Genomic DNA, 15076 nt, shown 5'->3' with positions numbered 1-15076 from the left:
GCCCGAGTGCCTCCCCATGGCTCCGCCACATTTCAACGCAGGCGCCCTCTGCCCCGTCTGGCCTCCCAGTGATGCAGGCCTCCCGCCCAGCCGCAGCTACCTGCTCCGTAGACCACCGCATACACGACCTTCTTGGTCTGCTCCCTGTCTGCGTGCGTCACGCGCTCTGGGGAGATGTCCTTCCTGCGTAGGGAGATGGTGTGCAGTCAGGCAGGCTGGGGCCTCCTCCGCAGAGGTCCTCCAGGGTCCGACTGCATGGCCACCCCTCACCCTGAGGACCTTCCCAGGGGAGATGGTCAGCGTCTGCAGCATCCGTGTCAGCCGGGGCCTCCCAACAGATGTGAGCCAGCCAGGTTCTGGGGCGTCCACACCCCAAACCAGACAGCGGTTCCAGCACCCGAGCACCAGCCCGCTGGGAGAAAGGCCTGGGCTGGGTCCTGCTGCTGGGGGCAGCAAGGGGGTGGCGTCTGGACCCTCCACGGGACTGGACAGGCCGCCTGCACCCTGCCCCCCAGAGGGAGAGGCTGGGGCTTGAGCCCGTTGTGGGTGCCCAGACAGCAGCAGCAGCAGCAGCCCCACGTCTGACCATGCGTGATCTCCTAAGGTTAAAGCTGAGCCTGGGAAGCAGAGGGGCAGGTGGGCACCCGGGCCCCTTCCCCTTGCCAGGCCCTCCTCGCCCAGCTGTGCGCGTGCCCTCCACCTCCCTGACGGAGTGAGCCCGTCAGGTGGGCAGAGACAGAGACAGGAAGGGGGAAGGCAGAGCAGCCGCGCAGAGGCGCCTGTCCTGCCTGGGGGCCTCCTGCACAGCCTGCCTTCTCTGCGGCCGCCGTGACGCTCAGGGCCTGCTCAGGGCTCCGGGTGGGGCGTGGGGGCTGCCCCGGCCTGCATGTGGCTTCCAGCTGTCCTCACAGGCCGAGGCTCTGAGCGTCCAATTTCCTGAAGACCCTCGCCCCCAGCTTCTCCTCCCACCCAAGCTGTGGGCTCTGTCGTTGGCCGCCCCCCTGCCCCGCGCTGTTGCTGGTCTCTGATGTTTCCTGGCAAGGCCGCCCCTTTCTGCCTGGAGAGGGTTCCGAGCTGGGGAATCAACGCCGAGTCTGTGCTTCCGGCCGCCCCCGGCCGAGTCGGGACAGACAAACACGGCTCTGTGTGCTGTGTGCTCACACTCTTCGGAGCCAGGGACGGGGCCCACCCCGGGCGGGGGCTGCCACGTCGCAGGTGCGCTGTGGGCCTCACGAGAAGACCACAAAGTGCTCCTAACTGTTCCAGTCTTTTTTTCTTGACTCAGCACTGGCTTGACTGCTGCCCGCGACTGGCGGTGTCCCAGCGTCTTGACAAGGTCGAGTCTGACGGTGGGTGCTTGCATTTCGCCCGCTTCTGGCGGCAGGTGGGCCCTCGGAGCTGCCTGCCTCACCATTTTCAGTGACGTCCCAGGGTTCGTCTGTTTCACCACCTGATTTCCAAGTTCCGACGCATTTTCCTTTTCCTTCTGTGTGAAGCAGTTTCGTCCACTTTTCAAAACTCTGCCCTTGACCTTGGCATTGTCAGCAGCTGTCTTTGGATGAGGGGCTTGAGACCAAAATGCACCGAAGCTCAGAGCAGATGTGTGCCAGCCCCCGTGCCCAGCCACCCTTGGGCCTCACCCACCTCCCTTCATTTTGGAAACCCACAGGCGCTCCAAACCCGATCAGGAAGGACGCTGCTGAAAACCTTACCTAAGACCCGCTTCCCCATTAACTGCCCAGGGCCCGGGCCCAACAAACCCGTCTGGTGACCCTGCAGAGAGAGGCCAAGGCAGGCGTTTTGGAGCAGCGCCCCCCAATCAAACCATGCTAGTGACCCCCTCAGTTCTATCCAGAGCTGGGAAGTTGTCTGAGGAAGCAGCATGGAACTCTCCCAGGACTTGCTTCTTCCCAGAGTCAGGATGTGATAGAATCCAGACACACAACCAATAAAAGTGGTGGATGCGTAGTGAGCATCACTTTCTGATAACAGAACACACTTTCTTCTGCAGCACGCATGGCACACACACACAAACCCATCAAGCACACAACAAACCTCAAAAGGCTGCGCACAGTAGGAACATTAAAACAACACCCAGATCACAGTGCAAGGCGACTAGAAATCGCAAACAAAAACAAAGTCCCCCAAAGCCTGTTTTTCCTAGAAATAAAACAAAATACACTTCTATCGGCAACTTTTGGTTGAAGAGAAATATAAACAGAAATCAAATAGTTTCTAATGAAGACAGCACACGTCAGAACCGATGAATCACACTAAAAGTGAGGAAATTGCACAGCCTTAAATGCCTCTGTGAGTACAAATGAGAGAATAAAAGCGCACGAATTAAATAAACAAGAAAAAAACAAAGCGCAAAGAATACACAGGAGCCAAGTAATAAAGCTAGACTGAAGATGGGAGCAGAAATAAAGCAGAGAGAGAACAGCAAGACGGCTCACTAGTGAAGAAAGCCCTGGTTCTTATACAAAACAAGCCACTAGCGAGTTTAATCAAAAGGGCAAACACAGACACACAGAATAAGAAGCAAAGGACGAAAGCCGCAGCGATCGAGCCGGAAGTTTACAGCCACTTAGAGATTATTCTGCACAACGTTACGCGAGTAAGTGGCCAACCCGGGCCAAGCAGACAAGCTCTGAAGAAAACACAGTCAGAAAAACTGACTCTTGTAGAAAGAAAGTTAAACAGACCAATGTCTGTGGAAGAAGTAGAGAAAATTATTAAGGAACTATCCCACAAAGCACCAGGCTTAGGTGGTTCTGAGGGGAATTCTACAAAGCTTCAGACTAGAGTCCTCATACCATACACACCATTTCAGAGAAAATGAACAAAAATGTCCAAATAAAGTTTAGTTATACCAAAACATGAGAAAGTTATACCAAAACATGAGAAAGAGCGCATAAGAAGGGAACTGATAGACTAATATTGCCTATGAATATTGACTGATGTAAGAATCTTAACTAGAATATTTGCAAACAGAGTCCAACACTACATTGAAAAAATAGCACCTCAAGGCCAAGCGGAGTTTACACCAGGAAAGCAGCGTTAGGGAGGCTATTAATACAATTCACTGCTCGAACAGGACTAAGGAGGAATCACGGGATCACCTGTACAGCTGCTGAAAGAACCCCTGTGACAGAATCCAGCTCCAGCCCAGCCCAACCCTACTCTGAATAAAAACTCTTGAGAAAACAGGAGTGGCTGCATATTTCCTTAAACTCAAAAAGCAAGGCTCTTAAACCCAGCTTCCTATCAAGGGAACCCCAGGCAAGGAGCCCGGGGCCTGCACCGCCTCTCCGCACGGTGCTGGAAGCATAGCTGAGCCTGAGGAACACAGGTCAGAACATTGTGGGTGCACAGAGACATTGATACTTTTTCCAATAAATAGACTGAAAAAAATTTTTGAGATGTAAAACAATTTGAAGAAACTTGGAGATGAACTTTACAGTCTGAATACTGAAAAAATTAAGAAAAGATTCGGTGCATCATGAATACACAAAATATAAGATGCAAATTTATTTTGTCATTCACTACCATAAACTGTACCCAAATCTATAACAAAATGTTAAAATTTACCAAAACTGAAGCACACACACACAGAGCAGGCACGGCGCCATCGGCAGTGGGGAGGAACGCAGACAGACGTGGAGCCGCGGCGTGGAGCCGTCTCTGGCGTGGAACCGTCCCTGCACGCCACGGAGCTGCTGTGCCGGCTCCGACATCGCCTCCTATTGATGCCATGCTGAGCTCGGGTGTTCTGAGGGTCCACTTACAAGCGCCCTGGGAGGCCTGTCACTTCCGAGTGAGCAGTGTGTCTCTCCAGTAAACTGATACTTGTAGTAAGAGGTGATCTCTCATGTTTGCATGCATTTTTCATCGTGCTTAGAGCAACACCGTGAACCTTCAATCACACCATACGCCGTGCCACTAGTGATGCTGGAAGAGCTCCCTAGAGGCAGAAAAAAATTATGACGTTCTGAGGAAAAGTTGAATTGTGTGATGCGTACGGTCGATTGAGGTGTACGGCTGTGGTTGCTGCAGTTTCAAGGTAAACGAAGCCAGCATAATGATCATTGTAAAAAAAGAAAAGGAAATTCGTGAAGCTACTGCTGCAGGCTCTACAGGGAAGCCTGGAGTGCTGCAGTCCATGGGGTCACAAAGAGTCGGACAAGACTAAGAGACTGAACTGAACTGACGCCTGCAGGCACAGAAACCTTGGATCCTTTGCCAAAGAGCCTCTTATCTTGTATTGAAAATGTCTCTATGGGACCTCCCTGGTGGTCCAGTGGTGAGAATCCTCCTGCCAAGGCAGAAGACTCGGGTTTGATCTCTGGTCAGGGAAGATACCACATGCCTCGGGGCAACTAAGCCTGCCTGCCACAACTACTGAGGCCAAGCTCTAGAGCCCAAGCTCTGAAACAAGAGAAGCCGATGCAAGTAGAGAAAGCCCACGTGCAACAACCAAGACCCAGTGCAGCCAGAAATAAGTAAAAAAAAAAGAAAATGCAGCTTTTATGTGGGTACAGGATAGATATAGACTCGAACATGATTTGAGAAAAAGCGAAGTCATCACATGACAACCTAAAGCAAGAAGAAGGTGAAGGATCTAAACTGGGAGAATTTAATGCCAGAAAAGGATGGTTTGGTAATTTTAGTGAAAGGACTGGCTTAAAAAATGTAAAGACAGGAGAAGCAGCTTCTGCTGATCACAGGGCAGCAGCCGAGGGCCAGAAGCTGTTAAGAAAATCACGGGGAAGGAAGAATGTCTGCCTGAACAGGTTTTTAATGCAGATGAAAGTGTCCTATTCTGGGAAAAAAAAATGCCACAAAAGGCTTTTATCAGAAAGGAAGAGAAGCAGGAACAGGAGTGAAGGCAGGAAGGGAGGGGTGACTCCCGTTCTGCATGAGATCTGTCGGGCTAACGGTCAGAACTGCCCCCATCTATCAAGCTGCTGACCCCCAGCCTTGAAGGGAGAAGATGGGCACAGCTACTAGTCTTTAGACGGCGTGCCAAACCAGACCCCTTCTCCCGCACTGGTTCCATCAGTGCTTTGTTCCTGAGGTCAGGAGACATCTTGCCAGTAAGGGGCTGCCCTGTAAAGTTCTTCTGATAGTGGGCAATGCCCCTGGCCACCCAGGACTCATGGGTTCAGCTCCGCAGGTGTCAAAGCGGCCTACTTGCCCCCAGATATGACGTCTCTATCTGGCCTCCCCAGGGGGGCCATAAGGACCTTTAAAGCGCATCGTACATGGTGCTGTACGGAAAGGACTGCCAATGCCACGGAAGGGAACCCTGGTAGAGAGAACATCACGGCAGCCTGGAAGGATCACACCATCGAAGACCCCACCATTGTTACAGACAGATCGCGAAAGCCATCAAGCCCCAAACAGTGAATTGCCGCTGGAGAAAACTGTGCCCAGACATTGGGTATGACTCCATAGGCTTTACCGTGGAGCCAACCCAGGAAATCATGAAAGAAATGATGGGCTGGAAAAACAGGTCAGGGGTGAGGGGTCTCAAGACACGGGTCCTGGAGAACTTCAAGAGTTAACAGACCCCCACACCAGAGAAATTCACAGAAGATTTGAGGGAAATGAGAACTTCCCGACCAGTGCCAGACAAAGAGGAAGACGTGGAGGAAGCCACGCCAGGAGGACTCCAATATTCAAGACTGGCTTTGACTTCTTCTAAGATGTGGATCCCTCTATGACGAGGCGCTGGAGACAGCACGTGTTGGAAGAAAGAGCGGTGGGTGCCTTCAGACAAATAAAGAAGCAAAGAAGTTGAGCTGAGTGGGAATTTCGATGCATTTCTGAAACACTGCACTGGGTGTGCCTGTCTCCTGCCTCCCCCGCCCATCCCTGCCCCCAAGACAGCGGGACCAAACTTCCTGCCGCTGGGCTCACCCAGCGTGAGGGTGGCGAGGAGGAAGGCCCTGTGGCGATCCGCCTCCGCTCTCTGGACAGTGAGTCGCCACCATTCACAGTTAATCCACTTGTCTGCTCTGCGCACCCCCGCCTGCCCCCCCGCCCCCCGTTATGCTTTTAACACCTATAGAGAGTATGCTAATGACGTACCTTTTTTTCCCTGGACGCACCTCCTGTCTTACAGGATCTTACTTCCCTAGCCAGGGATGAAACCTGTGGCCCCTGCACTGGAAGCACGGAGTCCTAACCACTGGGCCACCGGGGAAGCTCTCTGATGTTCCCTTATGTCATTCCTGATATTTGTAATTTGTGGATTTCCTCTTTTTTTCTCTTAATCAGTCTAAGAACTTCAACCTTGTTCGTCTTTTCAGATATCCTTTCGGCTTCCTTGATCTTCTCTACTGTCTTTCTCTTTCTGTTACGTCGGTTTCTGCTCCTCCTATCTCCATTCTACTTGCTTAGGATTTAAGTCACTCTCATTTTTATGGCATCCTAAGGTAAAAGCTTGGAAGCTTTGAGAGTTTATTTTAGACTTTTCTTATTTTCTATTTTTAAGCATTTAATGTCATAAATTCCTAAGTGCTTCCAGAGTTGCCTCCCAAATTTCTGACATGTGTTTTCATTTTCATTTAGCACAAAATATTTTCTAATTTCCCTTCTGACTTTTTTCTTTGACCTGTGAGGAAATCAACCCTGAATATTCATTGGAAGGACTGATGCTGAAGCTGAAGCTCCAATACTCTGGCCACCTGATGTGAAGCGCTGACTCACTGGAAAAGACCCTGATGCTGGGAAAGATTGAAGGCAGGGGGAGAAGGGGACGACAGAGGATGAGATGGTTGGATGGCATCACCGACTCAGCGGACATGAGTTTGAGCAAGCTCCGGGAGATGGTGAAGGACAGGGAGGCCTGGCGTGCAGCCATCCACGGGGTCACAGAGTCAGACAGGACTGAGTGGCTGAACAACAACAAATGAGTTATTTAGAAATATCATCTTTATTTGCAAATATCTGGGGATTTTCTATTTTTGTTCTTCAGTTCAAATTTAACTTCACTGGGTTAGGGAATACAGTCTCTATGACTTCAGTCCTTTTAAATTTCTTAAGACGTGTACTGTGGCCAAACATATCAATGATTTATTGTGCACATAAAATGAAGTATATTCTGCAGCGGTCACTCACATTACTCAAGTCTTCCGTACACTTTCTGCCTTTCCTTGCACTTGTTATCAATTATTGAGAAAGTACTGCTGAAATCTCCAGCTGTTCCTGTGGATTTTTCATTTCATTTCTATGAGGTTTGCTTCATGTATTCCAAATTTCTCCGATTCGATGCACCCTATGGAGAATGGTTACGTTTTTTTGATGAATTGGCCCTTTTATTTAATGTCCCTCATAATAGTCCTTGTCCTGAAATCCAACTGCCTGGGACTAACACAGCTTTTCAGACATGAGGCTGCTAAGTCTCGATCTCCTGGTTTGTAGTCTATGCCTCATCCACTGACCCGAGCGCTGTCTCCGTTACCAGTGCCCAGTTTGGGGAGAGTCTGGGGCCTCTTGAACAGCACGATTCTCTGGCTCCATAGCTTATGCCTGGACACATCAGCAGAGAACAAGGCCGCCTGTACTCTTTGGGACTTCATACCAGGAAAAAGTACACATTTCTCACTAACTGCATTTTCCTGTTGCAGTGACCACTACTAACTAGGCACAGAGCAGATGACCTGTAAACTAGCACACCTGGAGCCCGAAAGAACCTTGGAGAGGGCTGGCGTACGCATTAGCTTCCTGTGGCTGTTGCAACAAACTGCCACAAGTTTTGTGACTTAAAGAGAGTGATATTTATTCCCTCCCATTCCTGGGGGTCAGAAGTCTGAGCTCAGTACCACTGGGCAAAATCAAGGAGTTGGCAGGGCCCACTCCTGCCAGTGCTCCGGGGGACGGTCTGCCCCTGTGTCTTCCAGCCTGCAGTCACATCACTGCAGCCTCCGTCCCGTGGTCCCAGGGCCTCCTCCCCTCGGTCTGTGTCAAGTCTCCCTCATCTCACTCTCACAAGGGCCCTGTGACAGTCCTGCCTTCATCAGAGGGCAGAGAGAATAAAACCACAGTCACAGAAAACTAACCAAACTGACTACATGGACCACAGCCTTGTCTAACTCAGTGAAACTATGAGCTGTGCCGTGTGGGGCCACCCTAGACGGATGGGTCACGGTGGGGAGTTCTGACAAACGTGGGCCACTGGAGAAGGGAATGGAAAGCCACTTCAGCATTTTTGCCTTGAGAGCCCCATGGACAGCATGAAAAGGCAAAAATGATAGGACACTGAAAGATGGGCTCCCCAGGTCGGTAGGTGCCCAATGTGCCACTGGAGAAGAGTGGGGAAATAGCTCCAGAAAGGATGAAAGGACGGAGCCAGAGTGGAAACAATGGCCAGTTGCGGATGTGACTGGTGATGGAAGTAAAGTCCGATGCTGTAAAGAGCAATGTTGCATAGAAACCTGGAATGTTAGGTCCATGAATCAAGGTAAATTGGAAGTGGTCAAACAGGAGATGGCAAGAATGAACATCGACATTCTAGGAATCAGTGAACTAACATGGACTGGAATGGGCGAATTTAACTCAGATGACCATTATATCTACTACTGCGGGCAGGAATCCCTCAGAAGAAATGGAGTAGCCCTCACAGTCAACCAAAGAGTCTGAAATGCAGCACTTGGGTGCAGTCTCAAAAATGACAGAGAGATCTCCATTGGCTTCCAAGGCAAGCTATTCAATATCACAGTAATCCAAGTCTATGCCCCAACCACTGACGCCAAAGAATCTTAAGTTGAACAGTTCTATGAGGTCCTACAAGATCTTCTAGAACTAACACCAAAAAGAGATGTCGCCGTCATCATAGGGGACTGAAATGCAGAAGTAGAAAGTCACGAGATGCCTGGAGTAACAGGCAAGTTTGGCCTTGGAGTACAAAATGAAGCAGGGCAAAGGCTAACAGAGTTTTGCCAAGAGAACGTACTGGTCATAGAAAACACCCTCTTTCAACAACACAAGAGATGACTCCACACATGGACATCACCGGATGGTCAACACCGAAATCAGATTGATTATATTCTTTGCAGCCAAAGATGGAGAAGCTCTGCAGAGTCAGCAAAAACAAGACCAGGAGCTGACTGTGGCTCTGATCATGAGCTCCTCATTGTCAAATTCAGACTTAAGTTGAAGAAAGTAGGGAAAACCACTAGACTATTCAAAATGAAAGTGAAAGTTGGTCAGTCATGTCTGACTCTTTGTGACCCTATGGATTCTCCAGGCCAGAATACTGGAGTGAGTAGCCATTCCCTTCTCCAGCAGATCTTCCCAACCCAGGGATTGAACTCAGGTCTTCCACATTGCAGGCAGATTCTTTACCAGCTGAGTCACAAGGGAAGCCCAAGTATACTGAAGTGGGTAGCCTATCCCTTCTCCAGCGGGTCTTCCTGACCCAGGAATCTCCTGATCCAGGTTCTCCTGCATTGCAGGTGGATTCTTTACCAACTGAGTTATGAGGGAAGCCCCCAGACCATTCAGGTATGACCTAAATCAAATCCCTCATGATTATACAGTGGAATGACAGATAGATTCAAGGGATTAGATCTGATAGAGTACCTGAAGAACTATGGATGGAGGTTTGTGTCATTGTACAGGAGGCAGTGATCAAGACCATCCCCAAGAAAAAGAAATGCAAAAGGGCAAAATGGTTGTCTGGGGAGGCCTTATAAATAGCTGGGAAAAGAAGAGAAGTGAAAGGCAAAGGAGAAAAGGAAAGATATACCCATCTGAATGCAGAGTTCCAAAGAATAGCAAGGAGAGATAAGAAAGCCTTCCTCAGTGATCAGTGCAAAGAAATAGAGGAAAACAATAGAAGGGAAAGACTAGAGATCTCTTCAAGAAAATTAGAGACACCAAGGGAACATTTCATGCAAAAGTGAAAGTGAAAGTCACTCAGTAGCGCCCGACTCTGTGACCGCAAGGACTGTACAGTCCACGGAAGTCTCCAGGCCAGAGTAATGGAGTGGGTAGCACTTCCCTTCTCCAGGGGATCTTCCCAACCCAGGGATCAAACCCAGGTCTCCCTCATTGCAGGCAGATTCTTTACCAGCTGAGCCACCAGGGAAGCCCAAGGAAACTGGAGTGGGTAGCCTATCCCTTCTCCAGTGGATCTTCCCGACCCAGGAATCAAACCGGGGTCTCCTGCATTGCAGGCGGATTCTTTACCAGCTGAGCCAGCAGGGAAGCAGATGGGCGAAATAAAGGACAGAAACAGTATGGACCTAACAGAAGCAGAAGATGTTAAGAAGAGGTGGCAAGAATACACAGAAGAACTGTACACAAAAGATCTTCATGACCCAGATAATCATGATGGTGTGATCACTCACCTCGAGCCAGACATCCTGGAATGTGAAGTCAAGTGGGCCTCAGGAAGCACCACTATGAACAAAGCTAGTGGAGGTGATGGAATTCCAGCTGAGCTATTTCAAGTCCTAAAAGATGATGCTGCGAAAGTGCTGCACTCAATATGCCAGCAAGTTTGGAAAACTCACCATTGACCACAGGACTGGAAAAGACCAGTTTTCATTCCAGTCCCAAAGAAAGGCAATGCCAAAGAATGTTCAAGCTACCGCACAACTGTACTCATCTCACATGCTAGCAAAGTAATGCTCAAAATTCTCCAAGCGAGGCTTCAACGGTATGTGAACTAAGAACTTTCAGATGCTCAAGTTGGATTTAGAAAAGCCAGAGGAACCAGAGGTCAAATTGTCAACATCCGTTGGATCATAGAAAAAGGAAGACAGTTCCAGAAAAACATTTAGTTCTGCTTTATTGGCTACACGAAAGCCTTTGGATCACAACAAACTGGAAAATTCTTCAAGAATGGGAATACCAGACCACCTTACCTGCCTCCTGAGAAATCTGTATGCAGGTCAAGAAGCAACAGTTAGAACTGGATATGGAACAACAGACTGGTTCCAAATTCGGAAAGGAGTACGTCAGGGCTTTACATTGTCACCCTGCTTATTTAACTTATATGCAGAGCACATCATGAGAAACCCTGGGCTGGATGAAGCACAGGCTGGAATCAAGATTGCCGGGAGAAACATCAATAATGTTTCTCAGATATGCAGATGACATCACCCTTACAGCCAAAAGTGAAGAGAAACTAAAGAGCCTCTTAATGAAAGTGAAAGAGCAGAGTGAAAAAGCTGGCTTAAAACTTAACATTCAAAAAACAAAGACCACAGCCTCTGGTCACATCACTTCATGGCGAATATATGGGGAAACAATGGAAACACTGACAGACTTTATTTTCTGGGGCTCCAAAATCACTGCAGATGGTGACTGCAGCCATGAAATTAAAAGATATTGGAAGAAAAGCTATGATCAAGCTAGACAGCATATTAAAAAGCAGAGACATTACTTTGCTGACAAACATCTGTCCAGTCAAAGCTTTTGACTGTAGTAGCTTTTTCCAGTAGTTAAGTATGGATATGAGAGTTGGATCATAAAGAAAGCTGAATGCCCAAAAATTGATGCTTTTGAACTGTGGTGTTGGACAAAACTCTTGAGAGTCCCTAGGACTATAAGGAGATCCAACTAGTCAATCCTAAAGGAAATCAGTGCTGAATATTCATTGGAAGGACTGATGCTGAAGCTGAAGCTCCAATACTTTGGCTACCTGATGCGAAGAGCTGACTCACTGGAAAAGACCCTGATGCTGGGAAAGACTGAAGGCAGGAGAAGAAGGGGACGACAGAGGATGAGATGGTTGGATGGCGTCACCGACTCAATGCACATGAGTTTGAGTAAACTCCAGGAGTTAGTGATGGACAGGGAAGCCTGGCGTGCTGTAGTCCACGGGGTCACAAAGAGTCGGACACGACTGAGCGACTGAACTGAGCTACGATGGCAGGCAGAGCCCAGGCAGTAATCCAGGGTAATCTCAAGATGGCTGACGTAACTGTGCAGCAGAGATCCTTTTTGCATAAGGAACCTGCACTGGTCCCAGGCCTCAGGATGTGCATCTGTTTTGGGGGCCACCATTCAGCTCAGCACAGCACGTGAAGAACAAAACACTCGAAATGTTTATATAATGAGACCCAGATTTTGAAAATGAAAACAAAGGAGTGGGCATCAAGAGCACAGAAGTGTGTGTATGAGAGAGACTGCGACAGAGAGAAAGGACGGACAGGAAGGGAATGCTGGCAGGAAGACCAGGGTTCGGATGCGGGGCGAGGAGCAAAGTGCACCTCGGCCTTGGCCGAGGATGCAGTCCCCGTGGTGGTCCAGAAGCCAGGAGCACAAGAGCTCAGAGGCTCCCCAGTTCAGGGAAGTTAGCTGTGTGCTCCCGCCCCGAGGGTGAGAAATAGAGATGAAATGAGATCTGTACAAAAATCACGTCAGTACAATTCTATCTAAATCCTTTGTCAGACCCAAGCTTGACTATGCCAGCCATGCCAGAGGCTGTCCCCGGGCAGCCGAGAAGCAGGGAAGAGACTGCGGCCAGGCCTGCAAGTGCCTGGCAGAGACAGGGTGGACAGGGCACCCAGGAGCGCAGGAAGCTCACGAGGGCCTGCTTCAGGGGCGAGGGCAGATAAGTCAGAACTCCACAGGGAAAGGGAGGCCAAAGAGCCTCGCTGCCTCCAGCAGGGCTGCCAGAACAGGCCTCCAGTCTGGACCCCATGGCATGGCCAGCAGAAGCGGTCGGCAGCCCAGGGGCAGAGGGACAGCATACCCTGGAAGGAACTGGCTTCCCGGTGTTCCCTTCTGAGACCCCACTGAGTGTGCCTCTTGGGAGCTGTGGTCCAGGGCTCTGTGTCCGGGACAGCCACAGGTGGCCCCCACGGCTACAGCAAGAGCCAGACGGCTTTAGCACCACTGGGGAGCGTCCACACTCCCCCAGGTGCCTTACCCGCTGGCGGCTCCAGGCCTGCTGAGCCAGGAGGCTCAGCACGCTCATGGCCTCTTCCAAGCAGAGGCCACAGACATGGGATGGCCCAGGGACACGGACTCCTTGTTGCCTTTTGTTTCCTTGCTGGAAGGGGACTGCCCCCAAACTGGGAAGGGCCAGCAAATGCTATCCAGAGAAGAGGTGTGGCTTCCTGAGGGGAGGCAGCCTTGTGAATTCCACCCCAGGGCTGAGAGAAGCACCCAGGTCCAGTGACGACTGGAGGGAGCAGGAACCACAGGAAACAGGGACGAGGTTGTTCCCAGAGGTCACAGCTGTGAACAGCGGACAGAAACGAGCAGGGAGTCAACGCTGGCGGCCTGCCTTTGACCCAGTCAACCCACTTTCCTAGAGGATGCCCCTGCCCTCCTGAAACAGCCCACCTGTCCAGCCACAGGCTGAAGTGAGCCTGTCCATCTTCCCAGGACTGGGGACCAGCTGAAACCACAGGCACCATCCTCCATCCCTTTGGAGGTTTGAAAGCGCTTTTTTTTTTTTCCTTTTTGGAATTTGTGGAAGTGCAGTTCTTCTTTTTCTGTTCCCTCTGAAAAGGATATTGGTGTTTGGGGCTTTCTACCTTTTGTTGGATCCTCGCAAGTAATTTACATTTTCCAGTCATATCATTAACACTTACATGTTAGTTAGTAGAGAGCTGTACATAATAACTTTTTGCAAGACACAGTCCTTGGGAAAGGTCTATAAAGAAGAAAAACTTCTGGTAAGTGAAAAAAATACCCACAAGATATTATAAGGAAACACTGCCTTCAGAAACTGGAAGGAAGGGACTTCCTTGGTGCTCCAGTGATTAAAACGTAGAGGGCCTGGGTTCCAGACCTGGTCAGAGAACCAGATCCCACATGTTGCAGCTGAGACTTCTCACGCTGCAACTAAAACTCCCCCACGCTGCAGTGAAGACCTCCCGTGTGGCAGCTAAGACCTGGCACACCCAGAAAAAGGGAAAAAAAAAAAAAAAGAAATTGGAAGGAAAATCATCTCCAACATAGACTTCTATCCCCAGCCAAATTATCAACCAAATGTGAGACATTTTCATTTAGGAAAGATCTCTAAAAGTTAACCTTCCATGTACCATTTCTGAGAGAGCCAGAATTGGTGTCTTGGTGTTCCATTTGGTGTTTCCCCAAATGTCTTGGTTTTATGTTCCACCTAGACAGAGGAGGAACCCAAGAAAGGGAGGCAGGAAGTGGGAATCAGACAGGGGAGAGGGGCAGAAGGGTCCCTAAAGGATGGCGAGGAGAAGCGCAGGCTGGCAGATGTGCACCAGGCCGAGAGAGGGGGCAGTTAGGCGAGGCTGGGGCAGGTGGGGCTCCAGAAAGGACTGCAGGAAACGGAGCTGATAAACACGGATGGGTGGGAGAGTCTGCCATACAAAGCCACTCAGAGGAAACTCCAGAGGCAGGATTCCATAATAAAAGAAACAGCGTCAGGAGTTGCCGTTAGAGACTGGGGAATACGATATCTCGGCACATTTATCGCTGGCTTTTCTCTTCTCGGAAAAGCTTAGCTCGAATGAAAGCGAGAGATCTGTAAGTGCGCACAGAAACTCAACAGCATCAGCACAGGAGCGGGGTGGGGAGGGGACAAAAAGGCACAGTGAACCGCGCACTTTAGTAGAAGGAAGCTGCAGATAGTGACCGTTCTAAGTAATCAAAAGATGAGCAAGAGAACGTGAGTGTCTACCCTAGCACCTAACACAGTGACTGGAATACAGAAAATATTCAGTAAGTACTCAGTGAGTGAATGTGCAAAGAAATGAACAGGTATGATTCTTAAGGGCAAAAAGCATAAGAATTTATGCTTTAAATACATAATTTAAATGTATAACTTTTAAACAATCTGGAGAGCTATCTGCTTCTGGAAGTGGTGGACTAGCACACTGTAAACCAGTTTCCATGTAGGACAATTATAAATGCTGGAGAAAATGTTAAAAAGCATCTGTTTGAAGGCATGAGAGAACAGTAAGAAAAACCCTGAGGCAATAAGAACTTGGGAGACTATGGCTTCGGGAAGGGGACATGTAGAAATGAAAGCTTGGTGTTTGGGGCCAGACTCACCCTGAAGGATTTGCTGGTGATATTTTTCAAGTGATAGTTGAAAGGCTGATATCAGCTTCCTGAAGTCTATGGGACTGGA

At 49.5% G+C, this 15076-nt stretch overlaps 1 protein-coding gene across 1 annotated transcript in view; it reads right to left on the bottom strand.

Annotated features, from left to right (window-relative positions):
* Positions 1 to 15076, bottom strand: part of POLN (DNA polymerase nu) — a 159993-nt gene that overhangs the window by 20726 nt on the left and 124191 nt on the right. The window contains exon 19 of the mRNA XM_069594913.1: positions 101 to 183. Coding sequence (XP_069451014.1) covers positions 101 to 183 — 83 coding nt within the window. The remainder of the gene's footprint in view (positions 1 to 100; positions 184 to 15076) is intronic.

The sequence above is a fragment of the Ovis canadensis genome, chromosome 6 (genome assembly GCF_042477335.2).
Source record: "Ovis canadensis isolate MfBH-ARS-UI-01 breed Bighorn chromosome 6, ARS-UI_OviCan_v2, whole genome shotgun sequence".
Lineage (NCBI taxonomy): Eukaryota > Metazoa > Chordata > Mammalia > Artiodactyla > Bovidae > Ovis > Ovis canadensis.
Note: the sequence above shows the minus strand (reverse complement) of the source record. Positions and strands in the feature narration are given on the sequence as shown.